Source organism: Oratosquilla oratoria, chromosome 6 (assembly GCF_046742065.1).
Source record: "Oratosquilla oratoria isolate Oo_2021 chromosome 6, ASM4674206v1, whole genome shotgun sequence".
Taxonomy (NCBI): Eukaryota; Metazoa; Arthropoda; class Malacostraca; order Stomatopoda; family Squillidae; genus Oratosquilla; species Oratosquilla oratoria.
In genome coordinates, this window is record NC_134782.1 from 10667401 (window position 1) to 10692107 (window position 24707).

A 24707-nucleotide genomic window follows, 5' to 3' on the forward strand; every position below is an offset into this window, starting at 1 on the left:
TTGATTATATACTTGATCCTGACTGGCTCGGCAAGTGAATATGTCATAAAATTTAGTCAGACTTTGAGCAGAAGGCCTCTTCGATAGCAGGTAAAAGTTATGATAATCAAAACTGTAACTTATATTGAATGTTCTCCTTTACTCGAGGTCAGTTGAATATTTTTTGGAACACTTGAAGAATTGTCACCCCAGAACATCCACCTGAAGAATCGACACCCCTAGGATAATAACCCACTTGAAGAACTGTCACCCCAACCAACAACACCTGAAGAATCGTCACCCCGGTTAAGTTAGGCTGGGTTAGGTAAGGCTAGGTTAGGTAAGGCTGGGTTAGGTTAAGTTATGATAGGTAAGGTTAGGTTAAGTTAGGTAACGTTAGGTTAGGTTAAGTTGGGTTAAATTAGGTTAGGTTAGGAATCGTCACCCTAGGATAGACCAGCTGAAGAATTGTAACCCCAGAATACCCCACCTTAAGAATTATTACCCTGTCGAAGTCTGGGGTGGAAATTCCTCGGGTGATTTTTTTCCTTCTTTCTCCAGGTCGTGTTCTTAATGGAGGCAGAGTCTCTGGACCACGGAGGCTATTGGGAATACTTCAAGAGTGCGCTGCCGGATACGTGTGCCATGCACGGAGCAGAACAAGTGGCGACGTGGCTCGAAACTGCTCACGCCCTAATCATAATCGACGACTTCGTCACCGACTCGGAGCAGGACGAGGAACTGAAGGCTATGATCGAAGACTACGCCAATGCCTCCGTCATGGTTCTCACGAGCCCCGAGGATGTTGCAGAGGCCGTGGCTTTGCTTAGTCCCGAAAGAAAGATCTTATGTGCTCAGGTACGTGGCCTCAGTGAAAAAGGATTTCATTTATATTTAGAAAAAGCATTTATATCCCAGGGCCGCCGCAAAGAATATGACCAATGCAAAGACTTCGTGCAGAGAAATAAGTCTATTTTCAAATATCTTAAGCCATATCCCCGTTTTGTTCGTTCGTTCGTTAAATTTTGGGTCGAAAAGAGGGCAGATATGAATACCATTCGCACAAAGAATGAATTACTCTGGAAAATGCTCGAATTCAAATTTGAGGCATTATGTGTTCAAACCAACGAAGCCGCATTCAATACTTGGTTTTCAGAGGTCTGCAGAAAAGCCCACACGAGTATCGTGGATGGTGTAGCTCTAAGTGGAGAACATGTTGATGATTTATTCACCAAAGCCCAACGACTTCTCCCTAACGTTAATACGAAAGATCTTCTGTCGGCAATGTTTTACCCAAGGTTGAATCTACTTCCTGTGAAGGGGATCAAATACTCCATCCACTCGCGTCAACTCCAGGAGCATCTGGCTGGGTTTTACATCATGCAACGTATATCTGATGCTACGCCACTGAAAAGAGTCACCAACAAACGGTATCGGTGGGATGGCACCGTATTGGCCTCAGCCAGTCATTTCCTGCGCTTATCTAATGCCGGTCAAATGCCGGAAAAGAAGGAAAAACGAGTTCTGACCAACCTGTTATGGTTCATGGAATGTGTTGATGACGTCATGGGTTATGTCATACAACTCATAGGTGAGATAAAGTGCCATTCTCGTCTAGTTGGCCGCATGCTGGATGAATGTGAACTCCAGAAGAACTGGGATGTGAAAGACGACGCCATTTTAGCGGGTCCTCTCGATGCGCTCTTGAATTGCTGCCCTCCTCCTCGTAAGGTGATTGTTGCCGTGCGGGAAGGATTCGAACCCCCAGAACTTGGTGCAGTCGTGGATAGATTGCGCATTACTAAGCTGCCGATATCTGTTATGGCTATGCATCATCTAGAATTTGGTAGCGATAGCGAGACAGACACTCTGGTGGCGAAATTGCAGAAGCAGAACTCGACTGCTCAACTTGAAGATTTCATTGGCTGCCTCAGCCTGTCGTCGATCGAGTCACTCGGGAGGTGCGCAAACACGAAGTCCCTGGTATGCTTACGGGCTCGGATAAAAGATGCTGAATCTCTGATAGCTATGCTGAAGTCGCAGCACCAGCTTCCTCATCTGAAATGGTTGGAAATTGACGTCGACATGGACATCAGGAAAGTTGAAATGTGCTCTTTGCCGGCATCTACCACCCCCTTGATGGACATGCGATTCAAAAATCTGACTGATAGTGACGTCATTTATCTCTGCGATTTCTTGGCGAAGATTAGGAAGCGGTATAGTGGCCTCCACATCCACGACTGTTCCCTGACTATTCAGGGAGCAACAGACGTCATCAAGGAATGCTACCGTCGTGGCATATCGCTGCACGGCGCAGAGGAAGCCATTGCCAGTTATCGCAGATGGCGATTTGTCGAGCTTTCTTTTGTCCCTCCTCAGACAAAGGTGACGGCGGAGGATGTCATCCAGCTGGCTGGCTATGACGACAGCAAGCATTACACCGACAACGATGTGTACTCCTCACACGTTGCAAATCGAGTCGATGTGATGGCGCTGAAATATTTCTTGGAGTTCAGTGAAGAAATCGTATACTTTGCTTACATCTGTAGGAATTATTCAGTCGTGAAGAGTGTCTCTGGAACCGTCGAGGTCAAGGAGTTATTGTAATTTTGATGTGAGAACTGCTTCCTACGTTCCTTTCGATAAAAGTTCAGCCGCTAGCATTAGGATTTATTCCGATAGGTGCCTAGGAATGTTTGTTTCACCTCCTCTGTGACAGACAACACAAAATTCGAGATTGCATCATCAACCTTGTGGCGTTGCATCGTGTCCTGTTACAAGTTGTCCTAAAAATAACCGAGCGCGCGCGCGCGCGCATGCACAATGGTGCACAGTAACAAATGATCCTCATGAGAAACCTTTCGGTCTATAAAGAGGACGAATGTTGGGTAAGTGAACAAACATACTCGTACATAAGCAAGTTAATGAAAATTTGCAACATATCGCCTTTGTTTAGCTCCGAACAGCATTACAAACGATCGTCCCATGTTTCATTCATTGACGACACAGTTTACGAAATTCTGTTTCTCGTTTTATATTCCCATTTAGACAGGTTGAACCCATCATATCCCGTCTAATTTGCATGAATCATGAACATAAACTTATTCTGTCTGCTATGTTATGTTATTTGTTTGATGGTATCAAGCTCTCCATCCCTTGCGTCAATTTTTAAATATTTTACGAATCGTTTTGAATATTTTTGAAATCGCCAGGTGATTTATCTTCAACAAAGGGAAACCCCATCAAAGAATTTAATTTGCTCTTATATCTTATCTCACTTGCAAGGCACTCCATCATAGGTCATTGATCGCTTCCTCGAGTCTGCCGAACGACCCCGCGTCGACCATGTGGGGTACTCTCTCTCAGTCACGTACACGTTTTCTTTTCCTCCCTCCCTCCCTCCCTCCCTCCCGCTCTTCGGAATCATCTCGAGCAAAGTATAATCTTTCTTTCGCTGCGCAATTGTTTTCCCAGGGGAAAGGCAAAAGTTGTGATAGGAGTGATCGTGATCAGTTTAGGCATAATTTTAGTTGACATTTTTATGTAATGACCACACCACCACTGCGTGGCATAGGCCTATCATTTTTTTTCCATAACATCCTGATCAATGTTATTAAATGCTATCCACAACCTCACGAACAATTTGTTGTCCCTAAGATACTTTCGCTTTTGTGATTTTTCATTTATTGTATAATTCTATGGCGGTACCTTGTTGCTTCGGCCCATTGAAATATATATTTGTATGTATCTATTTCATATTCCACTCTTGGCTCCATTTATAAACTTTATCTAGGCCTTCCTGAAGTATTTTCATGATCTTGGCCTAATCAGCAAATGCAGATGCATAAGAGTGGAGTTTAGTCAGCGTCTTTCAGTTTGTGGGGATAGGGAGTTGGTTAGTCCACCTGAGTGATACCGTAATCAGCAGGTTGCTGCTTTGCACCTTGACCGTTGTTTAGCTGATGCGATCATGCTTGATGCAATCTTTGCTGCAGATAACGTGACCGAAGCAAACTGAATTCTATGCTATCAATTAGAATGAAATATGTTGTGTTATGATTAAAAGATTAGATGAAAAGAAGGACGTGTACACTGTAATTTAATGGTACTAAAGAGGTTGATTTTGGCTACCGCCAGGTTTAACTTGGTCATCCCTCCAGCTCAGGAGGTCAGTAAGATGTCCTGACGTCAGTTAGAGTAATAGGAGAGTTGCCACTCGTTAGAGACTGTCTCCTCGTCGAGATGGGCGCTTAAATCTCGTTGTCGCTGAAGGGCGGGCCGTCACGGAGGCGAATGTTTAACTAGTCTGGACTCATAGGAAAGTGATTGAGATCACAAACAGTTCTATTGGGCCATAAAAGAAACGACAATGAAAATACATGTCGGTCTCCTTTCTGGTTGTTGATTTTGTGTTCAGGAGATTCCCCTCTAGTTGTTGCAGTGTTGAATTGGTCGAGAATCACAGTGTCATTCTAAAGCAGATCATAGAATAAGGAATTGTACTAAATGATTGTAATATATTGCATGCAGTTTTGGAACATACAGACATTTTAAATGTGAGTAGCTATGGCGGCCTTTTATCTTATTACTAATCTTTTTTCTGGATTCTTTAAATGGTCTGGCAATGATGTTCCTTGTCAGCACAGTCCACAGATTCTAGTCAGATGTACATATAGTCAGTCCATGATGGGAATTGTACCTTTTCAGAACAGTGATATTTGTTATATTGAAATTAATATATATAGTGATTTTTGTTATATTGAAATTAATATATTTAGTGAATTTTGTAGCTGTGAGTTTAAGTACCCCCTTTTCATCTTTGTCCATGGATGCAGTCTCATAGTTACACTGCATTGGAACTGAAAATAAGGTCCCTGGAAAACACAGAAGAAATCAGGAACAAATTAAGCAAGACAATACTTTATCCACCCACATGTTAAACACCATAGCACTATCAAATGGTAACCTTTGGCTAGGATTTTGATACTTATCAGAGTAGTAGTAATAGTAGTAACTTTAGTCATCAAGAATGGAGGCCATAATGCAAGGAGGATTATTCTGTCTTTTATCAAGACACTGGGTGTGAATGTCCTTAAAACACGAAGGGCCAGCTTAAAATATTGCGGGAGAATACGCCATAAAGTTAATTCTACTGCAATAACTTTGGCCCAAGCAGTGTTGGAGGAACGTGTATATATATGTATACATACATATATATATATATACATATATATATATACATATATATACACGTACATATATACATATATATATATATATATATATATATATATATACACATACACACACACACACACACACACATATATATATATATATATATATATATATATATATATATCTATATATATAATATATATATTTAATAGCAATAACCAGTGCTTCTGTCCTGGGGTACACCAGCACATCTAAGAGGCGGAGTGATAGTTGTATAATATATATATATATATATATATATATATATATATATATATATATATATATATATATACACATATATATGTATATATATATATATATTATACATATATATATATATATATACAATATATAAATTTTTATCAACCACAATACACTTTAATTCTAAGCCATCAACATCGGGAGATCCGCGGAGGCCAACATGCAGAAATTGAAACGTGGTACGGCCAAGGACTCGAACCAGGGCTATCACGTGACAAGTGCTTTAGTGACTTAACCGATTGCGCCATCAAGAGAGATATAAGTTGAGCGCAACTTTTCTTTTATATTTATATGTTCGAGTTACATACACATGCACGAAATTTTGCGTTCAATCCATCTACATTATGATAGTACAATTGGTAGGTATACGAACGCGGAAAAGTATTTGTACAATACTGAATGGGTCCCAGTGAACAGAGCTACATTTTTATCAACCATAATACACTTTAATTCTAGCCATCAACATCGGGAGACCCGCAGAGGCCAACATGCAGAAATTGAAACGTGGTACGGCCAAGGACTCGAACCACATACACACACACACAAAGTTGATGTACCCGTCACCTTCTTGGGCCTCCTCACTCACAGTCACGCAGCAGCGACAGCTGGAGAGAGTGCAGAAAAGAGCCTGTTGCATAATCCTTGGTAACGAATACACCACCTATCGGCACCCTCTCACCACACTCGGACTTCCCACCCTTGCTGACCGTTGTCTTCAGAGTCTGAGGTCGTTTGCGGTCACCCTAGTTTAACATCTCGGCACTGGAACCTGCTACTTCCACTGGTACTACAACCACGGCTACAGGTGCGGCACCACAATACCATCAAGCCGATCAGAGCACGCACCGACCGGTGTAAGAGCCCCATACCGACATTTGTGGGTTTAACAAGAAACAAAAATATTGTACAACACAGCTATTCCATAGCTGTTTTTTTTTTTTTTTTTTAATGTTTGTAACATCTTTTCACTGTCATATTTTTATAATGTTATAATCTTGTAGGATGTATATTCTCAGAAGTAATGCTGCTATACCCAATAAACCGTGTTATTATTATTATTACACAAAGCATACGACTTGATGGCGCGGTTGGTAGAGTTCCCGGGTTCGAATCCCGTCCAGGGCTGAAACAATTTCAGTATCGCTGCGCTGCGAGTCGTTACTCCACCTTTCGTGGGCGGGGAATTAGCTGTGTGCGTGCGTGTAAGGTCACTGCATTACCCATAGATCGGTCATATATGAGCTTTGAGCTCTCTTCCGAAAGGGAAATAGCTGTCGATCACGAGTCCAACACGTGATCCAAGGCCATGGTGAACCACGGTGAATCACACACACACACGTGTATGTATGTATATATATATATATATATATATATATATATATATATATATATATATATATATATATATATATATATACGGTATATCACACAAAAAACTTAGTTCAATGGAACAATGTTTACCAGATTGCTCTGATTTGTCACGTTTTCCGATATGCACTTAAATTCCTACAATATAGCATATAATCGGTACATTGCGATTAAATGTTGGACTAAACTATGAAAAGTATAAAAATGTTAAATTGAAACAAGAGGATCGCCATAGCTTTACAGACAAGACGAATCTCATTACAATCACTGTCGGCATCTCTCTTGTTTTTTTAGACCTTCGGTTTGGATGGTTAGGTAGATGTTGCCAAGTATTGGCTTGGATTTGCAGAGAACCGCCATACCGACAGCGATTCTAATCGACTGACTGACTGTCTAATCGAACACGTATTGTTTACATAGCAACGACGGTGATGCTTGTGGCCGTCGCTTGGTAAACAAAACACGGATTCGAATACTTATTTATATTTTTCTTTCTTTTTTACTAGAAACATCTAGTCATATTGTAAAGCATAATCTACAAATGACAGAAGAACGATACTAAATTTACCATTTATTATAAAGTGTCACTTTAGTCGTGAATTTAATTAACGTTAATAATGTTGACAAAAACGAAACGAAAATAATTGGTGATACAAAGTTAAGACGCACGTGACATGGCAATACGGGCAAAACTCTTTCAAATTTGATGCACTCTGATATACATGTCATCACCCTAGTCATTACGTTAGGTCATAAGACACCCCAGTCATCAAGACAAGTTAGTGTTCGTGCATTACACGTACTTTAGTTTATTATTTCTGAAATGTCTGCATTTCGTTGGGTTTAACGTATAATTTGATTTAATTATACGATACTGCTTCCAAGGTGACAATGAAATCGACATCCAACCTGAATGTTTTCATTGTATAGAAAAAGGAGATAAACAGCAGTGTGGAAGCTACAGAGGAATATCACTCCTGTGCCACGCTTTCAAGCTTCGTGAGTGAATTCTAGAAAAAGAGACTCAGGAGTCAGGAACATCATCGAACACAAATTCCAGGGAGCACAATATGGATTCAGGCCGGAAAGAGGAGCAACTGATGCACTCTTCATCCTATGAAGAAAAACAGAAAAGGGTTGGGAGTGGAACAAGCCTCTTCATATTGCCTTTGTGGATCTACAGAAGCCCTTCGATCTGGTTCCCATATCGAAACTATAGGAATTGCTATCTGATCCCTATTATGAAGTACCAGAAAATCTCCTTAGGAATATTAAAGCTACTTATAACACTTGCCAAAGCGTGGCATCCTCAAGGTATCGAAATAATAATTGGTTTGACGTGGCGTCCGGCGTTAGGCAGGGAAAAGTTCTGTCACCACACCTCTTTGTCCTACTCATGGATTCTGTCATCCGGAAGGTGGGGCCAAATGATGGAGCTCTCTTGTACGCCGATGGTATATGCATAAATGCATGGAGCCGGGAGGAACTGCAACAAATGCTTAACCAATGGAACTAGGGTGGCCATTTCCAAATTTCCAAAAAGGACACTGCATTTCGATGATTATGATTTACATTAATATATATATAAATATATATATATATATAATATGTATATATATATATATATATATATATATATATATACATAATAAAAAAACTTAAAGTGAATAATATTTTTTCACTTCTAAGAAAACCGAAAAAAAAAAATGCCTGTATTTTTTACCAAGTTACAACACAAAACCTAGTTGTATCCTCACATTGATTGCCTGGAGGTTTATTTCTTTTTGTATTTCTGCCTTCTTTCTTTTCGGCATTTTCAGACTCATTAACCTCATGAATTAATTACCAAACCACACTGCACCGTGGCCACATCAGGACTGCAGCCCAATGTATGAGATGTGAATCATGCAATCACATGTTCACAACATTGGTATTGTGCAGTTCCTGTCTACTTTGGCTGCCGAGTGCCGACGTTGACCTTGGCCTGGGTACTCCCACATAATTTAATTGTACGGCATTATTGTATACCTAGGGTTATTTATTTATTCATTTATCTATTTATTTTTGTCACACCCCAAGAAAAAGGAGGACAAATGCACGTCCGGCGTGAGGTTGCGCCGGATGGAGGACAAAGTGCTCATAAGGAGGACGTCTGGCCACCCTAAATGGAACACAGCCCTGCAAACTTAAAAGTAGGCTTTGGTGGGGGAAATACCAAAACAATGATTATCGAACGCAAACCGGAGCAGTGTAGATTCCATATGGCAGACGAATTTCTACCCCAGACCAGCCAGTATAAGTACAGTATTTAGGCACAATTGTAAACGAGGGGGCTCTCATAGTGGATGAGCTTCTAGTTAGAATAAAGAAAGCCAGTACCAGCTCCTGACTCCTCTATCCCATCCTCAAAGACAGGAGAGTGAGTACAAGAGTAAAAACTCTCATCTATACCACCATCATAAGACCAGTACTCCTGTATGGGAGTGAGACCTGGACCACCAGCACTAAAACCAGGAGTAAAATCCAGGCCACAGAATGAAAGTGCTGAGATTGATCTACAGTGCCACACGAAGAGGCAGAATAAGAAATTACAAAATTAGAGAAACTCTGGGTGTGTAGTCAGTCCTGAACCTCATCGAAGAATCGCAACTGCGATATTACAGCCACATCAAAAGGAGGAACCTGGAGAATGAGATGAGAGCTCTGGAGTGGCAGCCTGATGGCGTGTGTCCCATTGGAAGGCCCCACAAGAGATGGCTTGACAACATCAGGGAAGCCATTGCAAGGAGAACAACAACATACACCCAGATCAAGGAAGAGGAGTTCTTCCTGAACTGTAACACCTGGAGAGCTTATCTTGACAGGATGCCAAGTCCTAGCAAGAAGATGGTGAGCAGTATAGATTGCTTTACCCTCTGACCACCATGTGGTAGCCCAGTGGATACCATCTTGTATTCATGGGCAGGTTTGATTTCCAGGATCCTCTACAGGTTTGCTGTTCTGGTTCCCCACAGCCTTGGCCAGAAGGGAGGCGACTGAACGACAACCTAATAAACCAACGGCTTGCCGTAAGTGACAGGGCTTTCCCTTGCCAGGGTGTTCTGACATCATGCTGCATGTGTAGTGAGATGGTGAAACTTTTAAAAAAGAAGTTGCATTAGTCATGTGTGCATATTGTTATCAAGAAGGATGCACTGGCAATTTTTTATTTCACAGAAAAGCCCGTTATATCGAAGTATATCAGGAGCTGTAGAAGGTGGCTGAGTGATGCTACAGTGCTGTGGGTATGCAGGTGCACCCCTCATGACCCATCAATGTGCCTTTTGGGTCCTCCATTCAAATCAAGATGAATGTGCCCCCCCCTCATCTGGCTTGGAAAGGCAAATCAGGTGAGCTACCCAACTAGATCCTTTGAGTCAGGCATGCCTAGAACCAAGCAGTTATTGTTTGGAATCACATCACATAGTCCATGGCTGTCTCCCTTCAATGCCATTGTGGAATGCATGTATACTCTCTCAGACCTACTGGGCTAAGAATTTATACCCAACGCCTAGACTCCCTTGTTGGGATCCATGATGAATATTTAACTTCATACCGATGGTGTCTGTTACTCATGGTGGGGGTGAGCTTGCAACCTTCTCCTGTGCAAAAGCCACCAAGCCCACTAAGTGGGTCGCACAAGGTTTTCTGTGCCTGTGTGCCAGATGGTGCACTCAATCAGAAGTGTGCTGGTTTCACATCATCTTGGTCATGGGTTTGAGTCTTGTATTTGTCTCTGGTCACCAGCAGTGACTGTTACCTGCTCGAACAGCCCAAGCCCATAGGGCAAAGTTGACAACTCTGGGTGTAGTTATGTGCCTCCTGGCATGTGCTCCTCACTTTTTCTATGGCAAGCTTGACTCTACCATCAACCAGTGCCCACCAAAGGAGATGCTTGTTGATTTGGGCAACTTCGGTGCAGTTACTGGCACCAACGAATTAGCTGTTAAGTATATATCAGACCCCATGATTTTGGGACCAGGAGAACCAACAGTTCCTTCCTTCTGAATTTTGCAAAGTCCAGAGGGTGACAGCTAGATCCTGGTTCCAGAGAGGAGAGCTACACTGATAGACTTGGTATAGTAATACGTGAGGTGGCAAAGGAGATGAATCCCATACGAGTTAGTACTTGTTGGAGGATCCTACAGAACTACAGGGTTTAGTAGTGTTGAGTTCATGAGGACTGATCATAGACTTGTGGGCACAGCACTCAGATTGTACATCCAAAGAAACTCAAAATGTAATTCACCACCTAGATTTCATCTGAAGAAATCTCAGGATGATGAATGTGCACAAGAGTATGTAATAACAGTCTTTGGTAGATTTGAAATGGTTGACACCCTTGAGGACCCAGAAAAACTATGATACCTTCAGAAACTGAAAATTGCAAAGGAGTGTAGCGGAAAGCGTCAGCTGTCAGTGTGGCATCGTGTAACACATTTGAGAACATAGAGATGAGCTATGTTGTTGCCGTACCCTAGACTGTCTGTCTGAGCAGTCCTGTCTCCCCAAGGAATGCTACAGCTGAAACTGGGTTTTCCCACAAATCCTTTATAGAGTGTATGTTGTGTTGTTTGCGTGCATGATTGTGTATAATGCAGTCTTCCATTATGTGTTGTATGGTATGGGGTGAAGCGTTACATCCTGGGCAGCTGTTCACAATGCAGTCATCCAGCCTCTTCTGGTAGCTTAGAAGTGCTGGGTGGTGGCCGCACCGCAGTCTGGCCAAGTGGACTCTGTCCTTTCATGGGAGAGAGGATTCAGAAGGGTGGATATCAGGGGGTCTGGCATGCAGCAGTGTGTTGTCTTTCAGTGTGTTAATGGAGCGGTGAGTGATATGATTATGAATATGTTTCCGGAGGCTGGTATTTGGTGGTTGTGGAGGAAGAGAAGAGAGTATCTGTGTGTGATAAAGGTCTTTGGGTGTTGTTTTAATGTTTCTTGGTGTGTGTGGGTGTTCTGCTATGTAGTGTAGCGGGTGTAATGTGTTTGTGGTGGCTGCGGCAAGTGTTTGTGTGCCTCTCATGTCGAGGTGGTCCTTGACTTTGAGGACTTTTGTTTCATGGTGTAAATGGTCTGTTGGTGTTGTATTTGTGCAGCCTGTAATTGTTTTTAGGGCTTTGTTTTGTATGATTTGAAGGGTGTTGTGGTGTGTCTCACTGAGCCCATGCAGGACTCGCATAATTCAACACTGAGCATATGCATTGTTTGTATATTGTTATATTAGTTTCTTTGTTTTGTCCAAATGTCGTTCCAGTGATTGACTTAAGTGCGTTAAGTCTAGGTGTGCATTTGTTTTTTATGTTTGTGATGTGTTGTTTGAAAGACATGGATGTATCGTATGTTACACCAAGAATTTTCGGTGTGTTTGTGTGTGGTATTAGAGTGTTGTTGATGTAGAGATGAGGTATGTATTTGTGTTCTATTGTCCAGGTGTTGAGGAGTGTTGCTGTAGATTTTGTTGGAGCTATTTTGAGTCTGTTTGTGATGAACCATATGTTGAGCGTATCAAGGTATGGCTGGATTATTTCTGCAGCTTTGTCTGTGTTACGATGTGTGCATGTGATTGTTATGTTGTCTGCGTAGGAAGAGATTTGTATTTCTGAGGTGTCTGGTGTGGGTAAATCATGCATGTATAGATTAAAGAGTGTTTGGTATAGAACTGAGCCCTGTGATACTCCATTCTTGAAGTTTCTGGTGTGCAATGATTGGTCATTATAAAAGTATGATACATAGGCATTTCTACCTGCCAGAAAATTGGCCAGCCATCTTTTGGTGTTGATGTGCATATCTGTGTTATATATTTTGTCAGGTTGTGATGTGGGATGGCATCAATAGCTCTACTAATATCTAGTGTTATGAGAAGTGTTCTGTGGTGGGGCCTATCTGAATTGATGCCATCTAAAATTCTTTGTGTGAGGTTTATCAGAAGAGTGTTTGTGGAGTGTAGTGGCCTAAAACCGTGTTGTGAGTCAGCAAGGGGAATATGTGGTGTGACAAGTTTAAGTATTAGGCGTTCAATGACTTTAGAGGGGGTGCAGAGAAGTGTGATTGGGCGGTGCGATGTTGGGATTGTTGGGTCTTTGTTGGGTTTGGGAATGGTGATGATTTTCCCATGCTTCCAGGTGTCGAGAATAGTGTTGTGCAAATAGCTGTAGTTTGCAATGTTGGTGAATGCATATATGCCATGTGGTTCAATGTGTTTTAGGTGGATGTTACTTATGTTGTCAGGGCCACAGGCAGATGAGTGCTTGAGGTTATGTATTATGAGTTTTGTCTGACTGTCTATGAAGGGTGTATAGTCTGAGTCTGTGGGAAATTCTTTCTTACGTCGAATGGTGCGTCGGTCGTCAGGGTGAGAAGTGAGATGGCTTGTCAGTGCAAAATGACGTACGAGTGTGTTTGCTTGTTGTCTGTTTGAGGGTAGATTATCTGTTGTTGTGATTATTGCTGCGTGAGAGCGTGTAGTGTTACTGTTGGATGAGCTATGTTGTCAGATTGGCTGGGGACATGGACTTACACTGGACTCTGAAAAAGTGGAATAAAACTCTCATGAAGATAAGAAGTATATCAGGGGAGTCAGTGAGGATCTTCAGAGCCATCTTATTGGAAATGACCTCAGACCTGCTTACTGAGCCTTGAAAAAACTACAACAAATCTGTGACTCAGGAACATTATCACAGCAGTTGATGAGCAACTAGTGTCAGACACGGCAAGGTGTGGTCCTTGCTTGGCCAAGTACTTTCAGCAGTTGTATATGAATAACCAGTTGTATATGAAGCCAGTGTCTTCAGGCTGACATTCCAGTGGTGGTTGCTGACCTACCAAAGGATGAAACTTTGGCCTTTCTGAGTTAGGTCATTGAAAGTGTCAGCTCAAAGGTAGAAAGATAGCCAGCATCTGCAATGTCAACACAAAGTTGCTGAAACTGGAGGCAAGGCCATGGTCTGTGGGTTATATGCAGTATAATCTACTGTAGGTCATCCTTATCTGGTTGGGTAAAAGTGGCTTGCAGGATTGTAATTATTACTGCAGTATTACATTGCTCAATGTGCCAGGCAGGGTCCTTGCTACTGGTGCATGGTGGCTATTATCATATAGTATACTATTGTGCATCTATGCTGAATCTACTGCTCTGGCATACGTACTGCTCACAAATAAGCATACATAATTTAATAATTTTTGTACATAGCATAGACTGCAAATTGCAAATAACATGAAATGTAATATGTAAATAAACTAAGTTTCTAATGGAGCAGAAACATGGAACATGAGAGAGGAAGAGAGAAGGAACTTGAATGTGTTTGAGATGAAGTGTCTGAGAAGTATGATGGGGGTTACTAGGCTGGATAGAGTGAGAAATGAGGAAGTGAGGAGGAGAACAGGGGTGGAAAGGGAGCTGGGAGATAGGGTGGATGAAAGAGTATTAGGATGGTTTGGACACATGGAAAGAATGAGTGAAGAAAGACTAGTAAAGGAGGTATGGAAGGCAGATGTGGAGGGAGTGAACATGAGGGGACGTCCTAGGATGAGATGGATGGATGGGGTGAAGGGGGCTTTGGGGAAGAGGGGAATGTCTGTTGAGGAAGGACGGGAGAGGACAGAAGACAGGGGTGAATGGAGAATGGTTGTATATGGAAAATGTTGTGATGCATGAGGTGGATTGGACGGGGGAATGGGGGTGAGGTAGTGTGTGTGAGCAAATTTTTTTTTACGCAGCCCAAAGGGATTTCTCCCCGTCCTCTCCTGTATATGGGGGGACGGAGAGGGGGGTCGCCGATTTAATGAAGCGGCCTTGCTGTGGATGTGCTGTGTCCTGCGACACTGCTTCTGACCCAGGGCAGTGGACAGGGTGCAGGGATGACCCGTCATCTAGGAGGTGCTAAGATGGGAGGGAGGGTGGAGGGGTGTGGAGTGTTTTTGGGGATGAAATGGGTGGGAATGTTTTTGTGCCTTGTCCTTTTTGGCTACCCCCCTGGTAAGGGAAAAAAAAGCCTTGGTATATGTATGTATGTCTAATGTTTCAAGAGGTGGATAGACATAATCTCACAAGACACAAGCTCATAAGAAAAGAGCTCACAAGGCATAAGCTAACACCCTTAATGAAATAAAGACAAAAGGTCACACTTTTTTATATTTTATCAAATCATAGTACATCATACAAGTACACCCATATTATCAGATTTTTTTTAAAATTAGGGATTGCAAGTATAATTGTTTTATATTTTCTTTATTACAAAGGCGGAGCATGCCGACAGGAGACCCTTTGGTCCAATTCATCAAAAAATAATACATCATAAACAGATTGTAAATATCACAGTTCACTCCTATCTGATGTAGTGGCCCACAGTACAAAGGAAGTTCTCGATAGACCAATGCCTAGCTACAAAAATTCTTACCTGCCCTACAAAAATTCCTGTGGATTCCCCTGCACCTTTTCATGGTGTATATGAGAATGAACCATTCTATGTCATATTCCCTCATTATATCATCATGGCAACACTAGTAATGATACAAATATAATTGTAATATATCCTTATATTTAATAATATTTGTTTCTTAGCATAATTTTTTTGAAAAGCATCCATTTGGAACCACTGAAAAAGTGGAGCATCCAAATGAGAACCTTCCATCTGAGACAACACTGTGGGCTTGACTTGTGAGCTTTTGTCTTGTATTCCATTAAGGGTGTGAGTTTATGTCTTTTGACTTATGAGCTTGTCATGGAACTGTCTCAAGACTTAAAAAAAATAATGAAACTGTTACTATCAACAAAACTTTCCACTGCATGAATTACTGTAAAAGAAATTTGTTCAAAAAATCATAGACCACTATACTACTGTTCTGTATTTAAAATAAAAAATGCAGGAAGATAATGAAATTAAGCAGGCATATAGATACAACATTCCAGAGTTTCTGTTGTGGAAGTGCTGTCTCACTGCATTGGCTTTGAAGCTGTAGTGTAGTACATACATAATGTACCAATGGCTTTTACTCCCTCACAAGGGAGGTAGGCAAAGGCATAAATCCACTCCCATCCATTTCATCCACATATACTCCATTCATCCCTCCCTCTTTTCTTGGTTCCTCCTGATGCTGTAGTGTAGTAAAGAACAGAAATGATTCTTCGTCCATGAAGTGCTAAGATGGGAGGTGCGTTGAATGAGTTATAATGTGTATACTGTGGGTGTGAGCTTTGACTCAAGTTACCCCTCATGTAAAGGAGAAGGGGCCTATGATGTGCATGAACTGTAAGAAAATTAAAATTTTTAAACAACTGAGCTCTAAAAACATATTTTCCCATTCACTGTTACCAATAAGGCTAGGTATGCACAGGATGGGGATATTGCTTTTTCTCTTTTGAGCACATGCAAATTGTACTTAATTTCTTCTCAAGCAATACTGCCAGGTCATTCTTGGTATATATACCCTTCTGATGTAACTGACGGTGCTACATATGAAAGCAAGGGGTAGATTTAAGGATGCTGAGCAAGCAAAAATATGTACAAGTGGCGTATTGAGTTGGAGAAATTATACAGACAAATGTGACAAGTTGTTCCATGACACTAAAAAGGATAAATAAAAGAAGCACTATATAAATCATGTGTACTTATTAATACAATTTTCATTTTCAAGTCTTAATTAACAGGGAAGACATAATACAAGCAAGATTCAAAATCATTGAATTTTGTAAAATTACATTGAAAGTCGTGAATATCTTACCAAATCACTGATCTACAATACAGGAAAGCCTTGATGTAGAGTGTCATTATATCAGATTTTGTATCTACTGACCTCTCCGAGTCTATGGACCAATCTGCAATTTTTGCTGATGATGAGTAACTTTCATGAATGATTCTCATGTAGAATGTGCAGCTTAGTTCTGTGCCAGTGAGTTTAAAGCTTACAGTTAAGTGAAAGTGCACTTGTGGTCTGCTTTAGTGTGTGCAGTGTGGTGGCACCATCTAAACTGTCCAGCATTCTGCTGTTCCAACAGCATTGTTTTGTATCATGGTAAATACCATGAATACAATATTGTGTGTATCATTTCAATATGATGTATGTGCTAATCTTAAAATTTCAATGGTGCATACAGTGAACTCGCCATTATTAAACTTATGGTTTCATTGGTACCCCAAATTAGTTCATGAAAATGAGGGTTTACTTTATTTTTATTAATTGTTTTTTTCAAATCTTGGGGCAAAAGCCCTCTTCATTTCATATCTAGTGTCTATCATTTCATCTCTACACTCCAGAATGTGAGAATGAGTAAGTGTTTCAATCCTTGTAAATCAAATGACAGCTATGCCATGTGGATGTAGCATTCTAAATCATTACCAATACATTTTGAAATTATGATTCTAATAGGGAATTGGGAATAATTTCAATTGTTCCGTCAATTCCCTTTTCTAATGTTACATTTTCTGCTTTGTACCTAAAATATCGGATACTATCACGTTCATGGAGGTATGACATGAGTGTGTGTGACTCCAACTCTGTTATGAAGCGTGAGGAAACAACCTTGTGATCACTATAGTATTTTCTGTCATCATTTCCTAGGATGCGAGTTACTTCCTCATCTGTAAGAGGAGTTGATGCAGGGTAGTCATAGAGCTCAGGATAAAACCATCGTCTGAACTTGTCAATCCCTTCTTTAGGAGCTTCTAGACAAACCTCTCTGCGATTTAGTTCTTTAAGGACCGTGAAAACACCTTCTGGAGTTAAATCTGTGTCATCAAGATGAATCCCTGAATAGGTTTTATTCATCTGTGCAATGATGTCACAGGTTTTGGGTATTATCTTGTCATGAACCTTAGTAAAATAAACATCCATTAGGGGAACAGTGGTCCTTGTCAAACTGTTAACATCAATCTTAGTTATATCCATATCTACAACAATTTCGAGCCAAACAAGATTTGGCAGATATTTGTGGGCAAGTAATATTGTGCACAGTGTCTTCATATCAGTTGCTTTGACCTTTAAGTAAACCATACGTTTTGTTACTGTGTGTTGATACATTTGCTTTAACATATCTTCAGAAAGAAATCCAGCAATATGATCAATATAGGGCATTTGTGGATCCTTAAGCAATGTCTTCAAAGTTCTGTCCATTCGCTTTGGGTAACCATAGGAGAGTTGTTTGTACCCTTCCAGCCATATTGAAATTTTCACTCTGCAAAGGAAGGAGGTAACTTTCAATATTTCAGGAGACTGTCGACTATCAGATACATCAAGGATAAGTCTGGTTGGTGACACTTTATTCATAAGTATTTCTAAGGGTGCAAGCTGAATCTCTGTGTCACTCAATTTCCATTCTTCTGGGTATTCACTCTCTTCTACAATTAGTGTTGTCAACTGGTCATCACATTTGAATTCTGTCACAAGCTTGAAAATGAACAGGAGGTTATCAAAACTACTCTCACTGTAGTTGACTAATGTTTTGATTAATTTTGATGCTTGATCTTCACTCAAGCCTCCTAATTTTGTTACCATTTTGTGCATGTGCCCAGCCATAAATAGCACAAGCCTCTGCACATCCATTTTCTGTGTTACAAGATTATTTAAATTTTTCCCACAAAGAAGCTGGTTAAATGAATACCATGCTGCCAAAAACTCCTGTTGTAGTCTGTAATAACCACTAAATATTTTTCTACTACTGTCTCCTTTCTTGTCCTTCCTTGCCTTGAATATATGGCTCAGGAGAAATTCACTTGCCTCAATGGTAATTGCCTTCCATGTTGCCTCTTTTAATGAATCTATTTTCAAATTACGCAGTATTTTTCCTTCTGACACTGCCTCATGAGCTTTCTGACACACTTCAAGCACAAATTTATCCACATTTACACGATTTTTAGAGTCTTGAAAGCCAAATTGTTCAATGGTCTCTGATATTGCAGCCTGAAGAACAGCCCACAGTACTTCTGAAGCTGTAGTTACATCTTTAAAGACCTCAGCATCATCAAGATAAGCACTGCACATTTGTAAAGTAAAGGAAGGAAATTTCAAGAGGTCCCATAAACGACTTAGATTATTTTTAATAAATTTCTTATAGTTAGTGAAGTTCTTTTGCTGGTCATAATCATTAAAGATTCTCTCCGCCAAGATAAGGGCACGTTCAGGATTGAAGCCAAGTAACCACATCTTGGTTACAGTTTTATTGGAAGACAAATGCTGTATGACAGGATCAGAGTTATCTGATGTGAAAATTAAGATGGAGAGATTGGTAAAGTCTGACAAAATTTTGTCGTATTCACTAATACCCGTGTCACAAAGTTGCTCAGCATCATCAATAATTAGCAGGACTCTCTTTTTGAGAAGCCAACGATACATCTTTTGAAAACCATGGATTCCACAACAAAGAGGAAGGTTTGTTTTAAGAAAATTAATTTCTCCTTCAATTGGTTTTTGTCTCCAATCTTTGGGACACATAAATAGAACTGCTTCAAACTGATGAAGATTTTGGAATTTGATGTCACGCTTACACCAACGCTGGATAAGTTCATAAGCATATGTAGACTTTCCAATAAAAGCTTCTCCTTCCACCACCCAAATGTCTGGTGAAGCTGCATTCTCAATGATGTTACGGTTGAGGAAGAGCTGATCTGGCATCAGCATCATTTCCTCATCAATCTCATCCTCATAATCATGTCTGAAAGAAAGAAAAAAAACCTGAAGAATAAAAGAAATTATAATGCTCAATGAATATTGTATCCCTGAATAATGCTTTGGTAACAAACATATATGCGCTGGTTCTGCCAACTTTGAAAGATAAAAAAGAAAGAGGTGATATAATTACAATACTCAGGTCACTAAAGGAGATAGATTGCACTGACCTAAGAAATCTCCTTATTAAAGATTGAAGGATTTTAAGAGGTCACTGGAGCAAATTAAGCAAGATTACATACCTAAAGGATATAAAGAAACAGTTTTCCATATAGATGTATAAATACTTGGAATAGTTTGGAAGGTGATATAGCTCAAGTTCAAGCAATGCATGAATTCAAATCTAAATACAATAATTGGAAATCAATGATATAAATTAATTTGGAACTGTACATGAATTTGAGGCTAGGTATGATAAAATATTAGATAATAGGAGATGGGACCCAATGATTATTATTCCTTTCATGTATGCTAAAATTAGGTAAATACAAAAAGGCCCTTTGTTGTGTGTTAATTTTCACTCTTGTGAAAAAATTAAAATGTTGACAAAACCTATTCAAAAACCCATTTATTCTCCCTCCCATCTTAACTACTTGTGGATAATGGGGTCATCCCTGCCCCTTGCCCCCTGCCCATTGCTCAAGTCAGAGGCAAAGCAGCAAGACCCAGCACCCCCACAGCAAGACCTACCTGACAGGTGAAACTAGTTCACTCCTATTGCATCATTATATGGCATCCCCATTCATCCACTTGAAAAAATAACAGAGCAAACAAGAAGAAATCTCTCCATGTTTGCTTCATTTCCTTATCTATTCACAACCACTCCACTCTTGTACTCTTCCTTCCTTACTCAACAGACATTCCTTTTGCATCCAATGCCCCATTCAACCCTATCCATCCACCATGTTATTGGTTTCTCCTTCAAGTGTACTCCATTCACTTCCACCTCCCACACTTTTGTTGCTACTCTTTCTTCACTCACTCTTTCCATTTCTACAAACCATCCCATTAGGCATGAGTTAAGATTGGGAATGGAGAAAGCAAACGGTCTAAAGTAAATGTGGGGCTGTGTGATGTCACCATGGTTGTTCAATTTATATATGGATAGGATGGAGTTGGTGGGGAAGGGTGATGGGTCATGGGAGGAAAGCCAGTTGTCTATTGATAATGGTGCTAATTGATTCTGAGGATGGACTGAAGCAATTTTTGACTGAGTTTGAAGGGGTGTATGACAGAAAGTTATGGGTGAGTCTGTGTTAAAGTAAAATTGATGAGATGCACAAGGATAGATAATGATGTGAATGTGAAATGTGAGAGGCTAGAAAATGTGGAAAAAATCAAGTACTTTGGGTTGTATGTGGCCAGCGAATGGAGGAAAAGTGGAGGTGGACATGAAATCTAGAGTAAAGTAAGTAAATAAATGTCCAGGTAGAATGAAAAATGTTACGAGAAATGGGGATTTGAGAACAAATGCAAAGAGAAGGTTACATGAAAAAGTGATTACACCCCTGACTTAGAATATAAGAATCACAAAGGAAGAGTCTGACCCGATGCAGGGATGACCCGTCATCCAGGGGGTGCCAAGATAAGAGGGAGGGAGGAGGGTGGAGGGGAGTGGAATATATAGGAAATGGAATGGGTGGGAGTGGTTTCTATGCCTTTTTCTTTGTGGCTACCCCCCATGTAGGGGAAAAAAGCCTTTGTTATATGTATGTATGTAAAAATATAAGAGGATAGAGTAAGAAAAAATAATGTGAAGGTGAATCAGTGAATGGTGGTGGAAATAGATGCGAGATAAGGTAGATCAAAGAGTGGTTTGGGTATATGGGAAGAATGAAAGAGGAAAGATTGGCAAAGTGAGTTTGGAAATCAGAAGTGGATGGAGTGAGCTTGAGAGAAAGACCAAAGATGAGGTGGATTGACGGGATGAAAAGGGCTTTAGATACATGTAGAGTGTCACTGAACAAAATGCAAGACTGGTCTGAACACAGGAAGTTTGGTAATGGATGAAAGGATGACATAAGCCAAAGGAGTGTGCTTGAGAGGAAGACCAATTATGAGGTGTATAGACTGGGTGAAGGGGCTTTGGATGCATGTGGAGTGTCATTGTGAAAACACAGGGCAATTGGTAATGAATGAAAGGATGACACAAACCAAAGGGATGTTGTTATTTGCTTCATAAATTACTGTGTAATTCCTCCACCTTTAAACACAAGGAGAGATGAGAGGCAGTAACTGCTCCTCTCCTACTTTTAGGCATAGAAACAGTTCTAAACAATTACAACATAGGCATCAGTCTAAGGTTTCTTCTCAGAGAGTTGTATGGGTGGCCCCCAAGGATTGTTGCCAGTTACTGTGAGACTGCAAGTTTCTTGTTAATATAAATTTACAATGAGAAGCAGGATAGAGAGAATATATATATATATATATATATATATATATATATATATTATAAAAATATATATATATATATATATATTATATATATATATATGCTGCCATCCACCCCAATGAGAAAAAAGCAAGGGAACTGGTTAGACACTTAAACATTATATTTTTTTCTATGTTTCTCTTAGTCTAAATATTTAAAAATAAAATCTGAAAATAACATTGAAATCAACAAAGTATAAACCATACTTCTTTTTTGTAGTTTCTTCAGTGACTATCCGCATGGATAGGAGGCCAATGTCTACATAGTCACAGTTCACTTCTGCCAGTCGATCCAAGTCAGAGCCTTCCTTTTTGTGATGGATCTGGAGTTCAACACTGACATCATCTTAAAAAACAAGGAAATCTATGTAAGTTTGAAATTGTTAATATAATGTAATGCACCTAGCTATTTCTTCATAAAAGAAAATGCACTTCTCTGACAAAAATTCATTGATCACATCTCTCAATTTAAATAAAATGTATTTTGAAAATCATAAATATTTACAGAATTTTGAACCATACAATATGAAAATAAATATTTAAACATTCCCTATGGTCACTCAACATTAAATTTATTGTTAACATTTATTACTTGGAACAGTCTTCATAGCTATTTCTACATGCTATTTCTAATGTACTTAACCATATCATATAACCTTGTTCTTTATCCTTTATGTAGCTGGAAGAGAGTGAGGAGTATTCCAAAACAACCTACTATCTGGGATCAAAATATTGTACAATGGACTCCCACAAGGACCAATACTCTCAAGCTGTTCAACATCTTCACAAGTGTGATCTCACACCAAATTACAAACATAACTTTGAAGCACTCACCAATGCTGATGAACTAACAATAGTGTCTCAGCACAGCAACTACAGAACAGCTGATAAGAAAATGTAAACATACATAAGCTATCTATCTATTTATATACCAAGAGCTTATTTCCCCTTATAAGGGGTGTAGCTAAGTCAGAGGCACGTACCTATTCCCGCCCATTTCACTCCCATCCACCACCCTTTCCACCCCTCCCATCTCAGCTCTTCATGGATGATGGGTCACCCCTGCATCCGCCAATTGCCCTGGCCAAACACAATGCTGCAAGACACAGTACATCCACAGCAAGGCTGCTTCACTTAACTGGCAACTCCCCCATGTCCATCCCCTCATGCAGAAAAAGAGAAGATGGGGAGAAATACCTTTGGGCTGCGTCAAAATATTCATACATGAGCAGCCCCTAGCCCCCCTATCCCTCATCCCTTCCTTCTTTGCATAACTGTATCATTCATACACAATCATTCTCCACTCATCCCTATCTCCTGGCTTCTCCCTTCCTTGCTCAACAGACATTTCCATCTTTCTCAACACCCCCATCACCCCGTCCATCCATCTCATCCTCAGTATTCCCCTTAAGCTCACTCACTCCACCTCTGCCTTCCACACCTCTTTTGCTAATCTTTCATCACTCATTCTTTCCATGTGTCCAAATCATCCCAATAATCATTCATTAACCCTATCTGCCATCTCTTTCTACTCCCAATCTCCTCTTCACCTCTTTTCTCACTCTATCCTACCTAGTAACCCCTACCATACTTCTCAGACATTTCATCTCAAACACATTTAAACTTTTCCTCTCTACCTCTCTTAAATTCTATGTCTCTGCCCCATACAATGATCTTGGCACAATCACCCCTTCATATAATCTACTCTTTGCATCCATTCCCAGTTCCCTATTTCTCATAAAAAAAATTCAGTCCCCTGAGGCTTGCTTCTCTCAACTTACAATTTACTTCCATCTCCATTCCTCCCTTTCCTGCCACATGCAACCCCAAATACCTAAAACTATCCACTAACATACATAAACAAATTAGAATAATGGCAAAGATAAAATAGAATGAAGACCTCCCCTCAGAAATCATCAGTGAGACTGTTCACCCCAGACAATGAAGAATCAAAGAAACATTAAACAAAAAATTTGAATGACCAACTCCTTCCACTGGACAGGAACCAAAAATTCCTGGGCCTCACTTCTGATACATATCCTTGAGTTCACCCATTAAAGACCTAACAGTGAAAATCAACAATAAAATAAACAGATTATGGTTATTAGACATTTGCGAATGGATGCTAAGAGGATGCTAAATGAAAATCAACATTAAAATAAACATATTATGATTAATAGACATTTTGGAGTGGATGCTAAGAGGAGATTGTATGAAGCAGTGATTGTGCCTACAGCATTGTGCGGGGCAGAAACATGTAAAATAAGAGAGGAAGAGTTTGAATGTGTTTGAGATGAGGTGGCTGAGAAGTATGATTGGGGTTACCAAGCTGGATGAAGTGAGAAATGAGGAGGTGAGGAGGAGAATGGGGATGGAAAGGGAGTTGGGAGATAGGGTTGATGAAAGAGTATTGGGATGGTTTTGACATATGGAAAGAACGAGTGAAGAAGTAGAGCTTGTGTGAGGGTAGGAAATTGAGAAAGTGAGAGGTGTGGGGTGAAGATGGGGGCTGTGCTTGGGATTGTGTAATGTCACCATGGTTGTTCAACATATATATGAATAGGGTGGTGAGAGAAGTAAACAACTGGGTACTAGGCAGGAGTTTGGAGTTAGTGAGAGTGAAGGGAAGTAGGAAGTTGTTGCTAAGTTGGAGGATAGACTGAAGCAGTCAGTGGCAGAGGTTGAAAGGATATGAGATAAGGAAGCTGAAAGTAAATGTAGGTGATGTGATGTACATGGAATGACGA

At 40.3% G+C, this 24707-nt stretch overlaps 2 protein-coding genes across 7 annotated transcripts in view; one reads left to right on the forward strand and one right to left on the reverse strand.

Moving 5' to 3' along the window:
- LOC143026286 (uncharacterized) overlaps nucleotides 1-22317 on the forward strand; it is a 47562-nt gene extending 25245 nt beyond the window's left edge. The window contains exons 4-5 of the mRNA XM_076186413.1: nucleotides 541-4535; nucleotides 22181-22317. Of these exons, the coding sequence (XP_076042528.1) occupies nucleotides 541-2586 (2046 nt within the window). The 3' untranslated portion in view covers nucleotides 2587-4535; nucleotides 22181-22317. The remainder of the gene's footprint in view (nucleotides 1-540; nucleotides 4536-22180) is intronic.
- LOC143026285 (uncharacterized) overlaps nucleotides 16487-24707 on the reverse strand; it is a 51846-nt gene continuing 43625 nt past the window's right edge. For 4 of the 6 annotated variants that reach the window (XM_076186409.1, XM_076186407.1, XM_076186412.1 and 1 more), the window contains exons 3-4: nucleotides 22168-22306; nucleotides 16488-19516 (exon numbers count right to left, since the gene is read on the reverse strand). In XM_076186409.1, the coding sequence (XP_076042524.1) occupies nucleotides 17221-19516; nucleotides 22168-22306 (2435 nt within the window). In that variant the 3' untranslated portion in view covers nucleotides 16488-17220. Of the gene's footprint in view, nucleotides 19517-22167; nucleotides 22307-24707 lie in introns of all 6 variants that reach the window. The other 2 variants (XM_076186411.1, XM_076186410.1) reach the window with 1 other exon arrangement.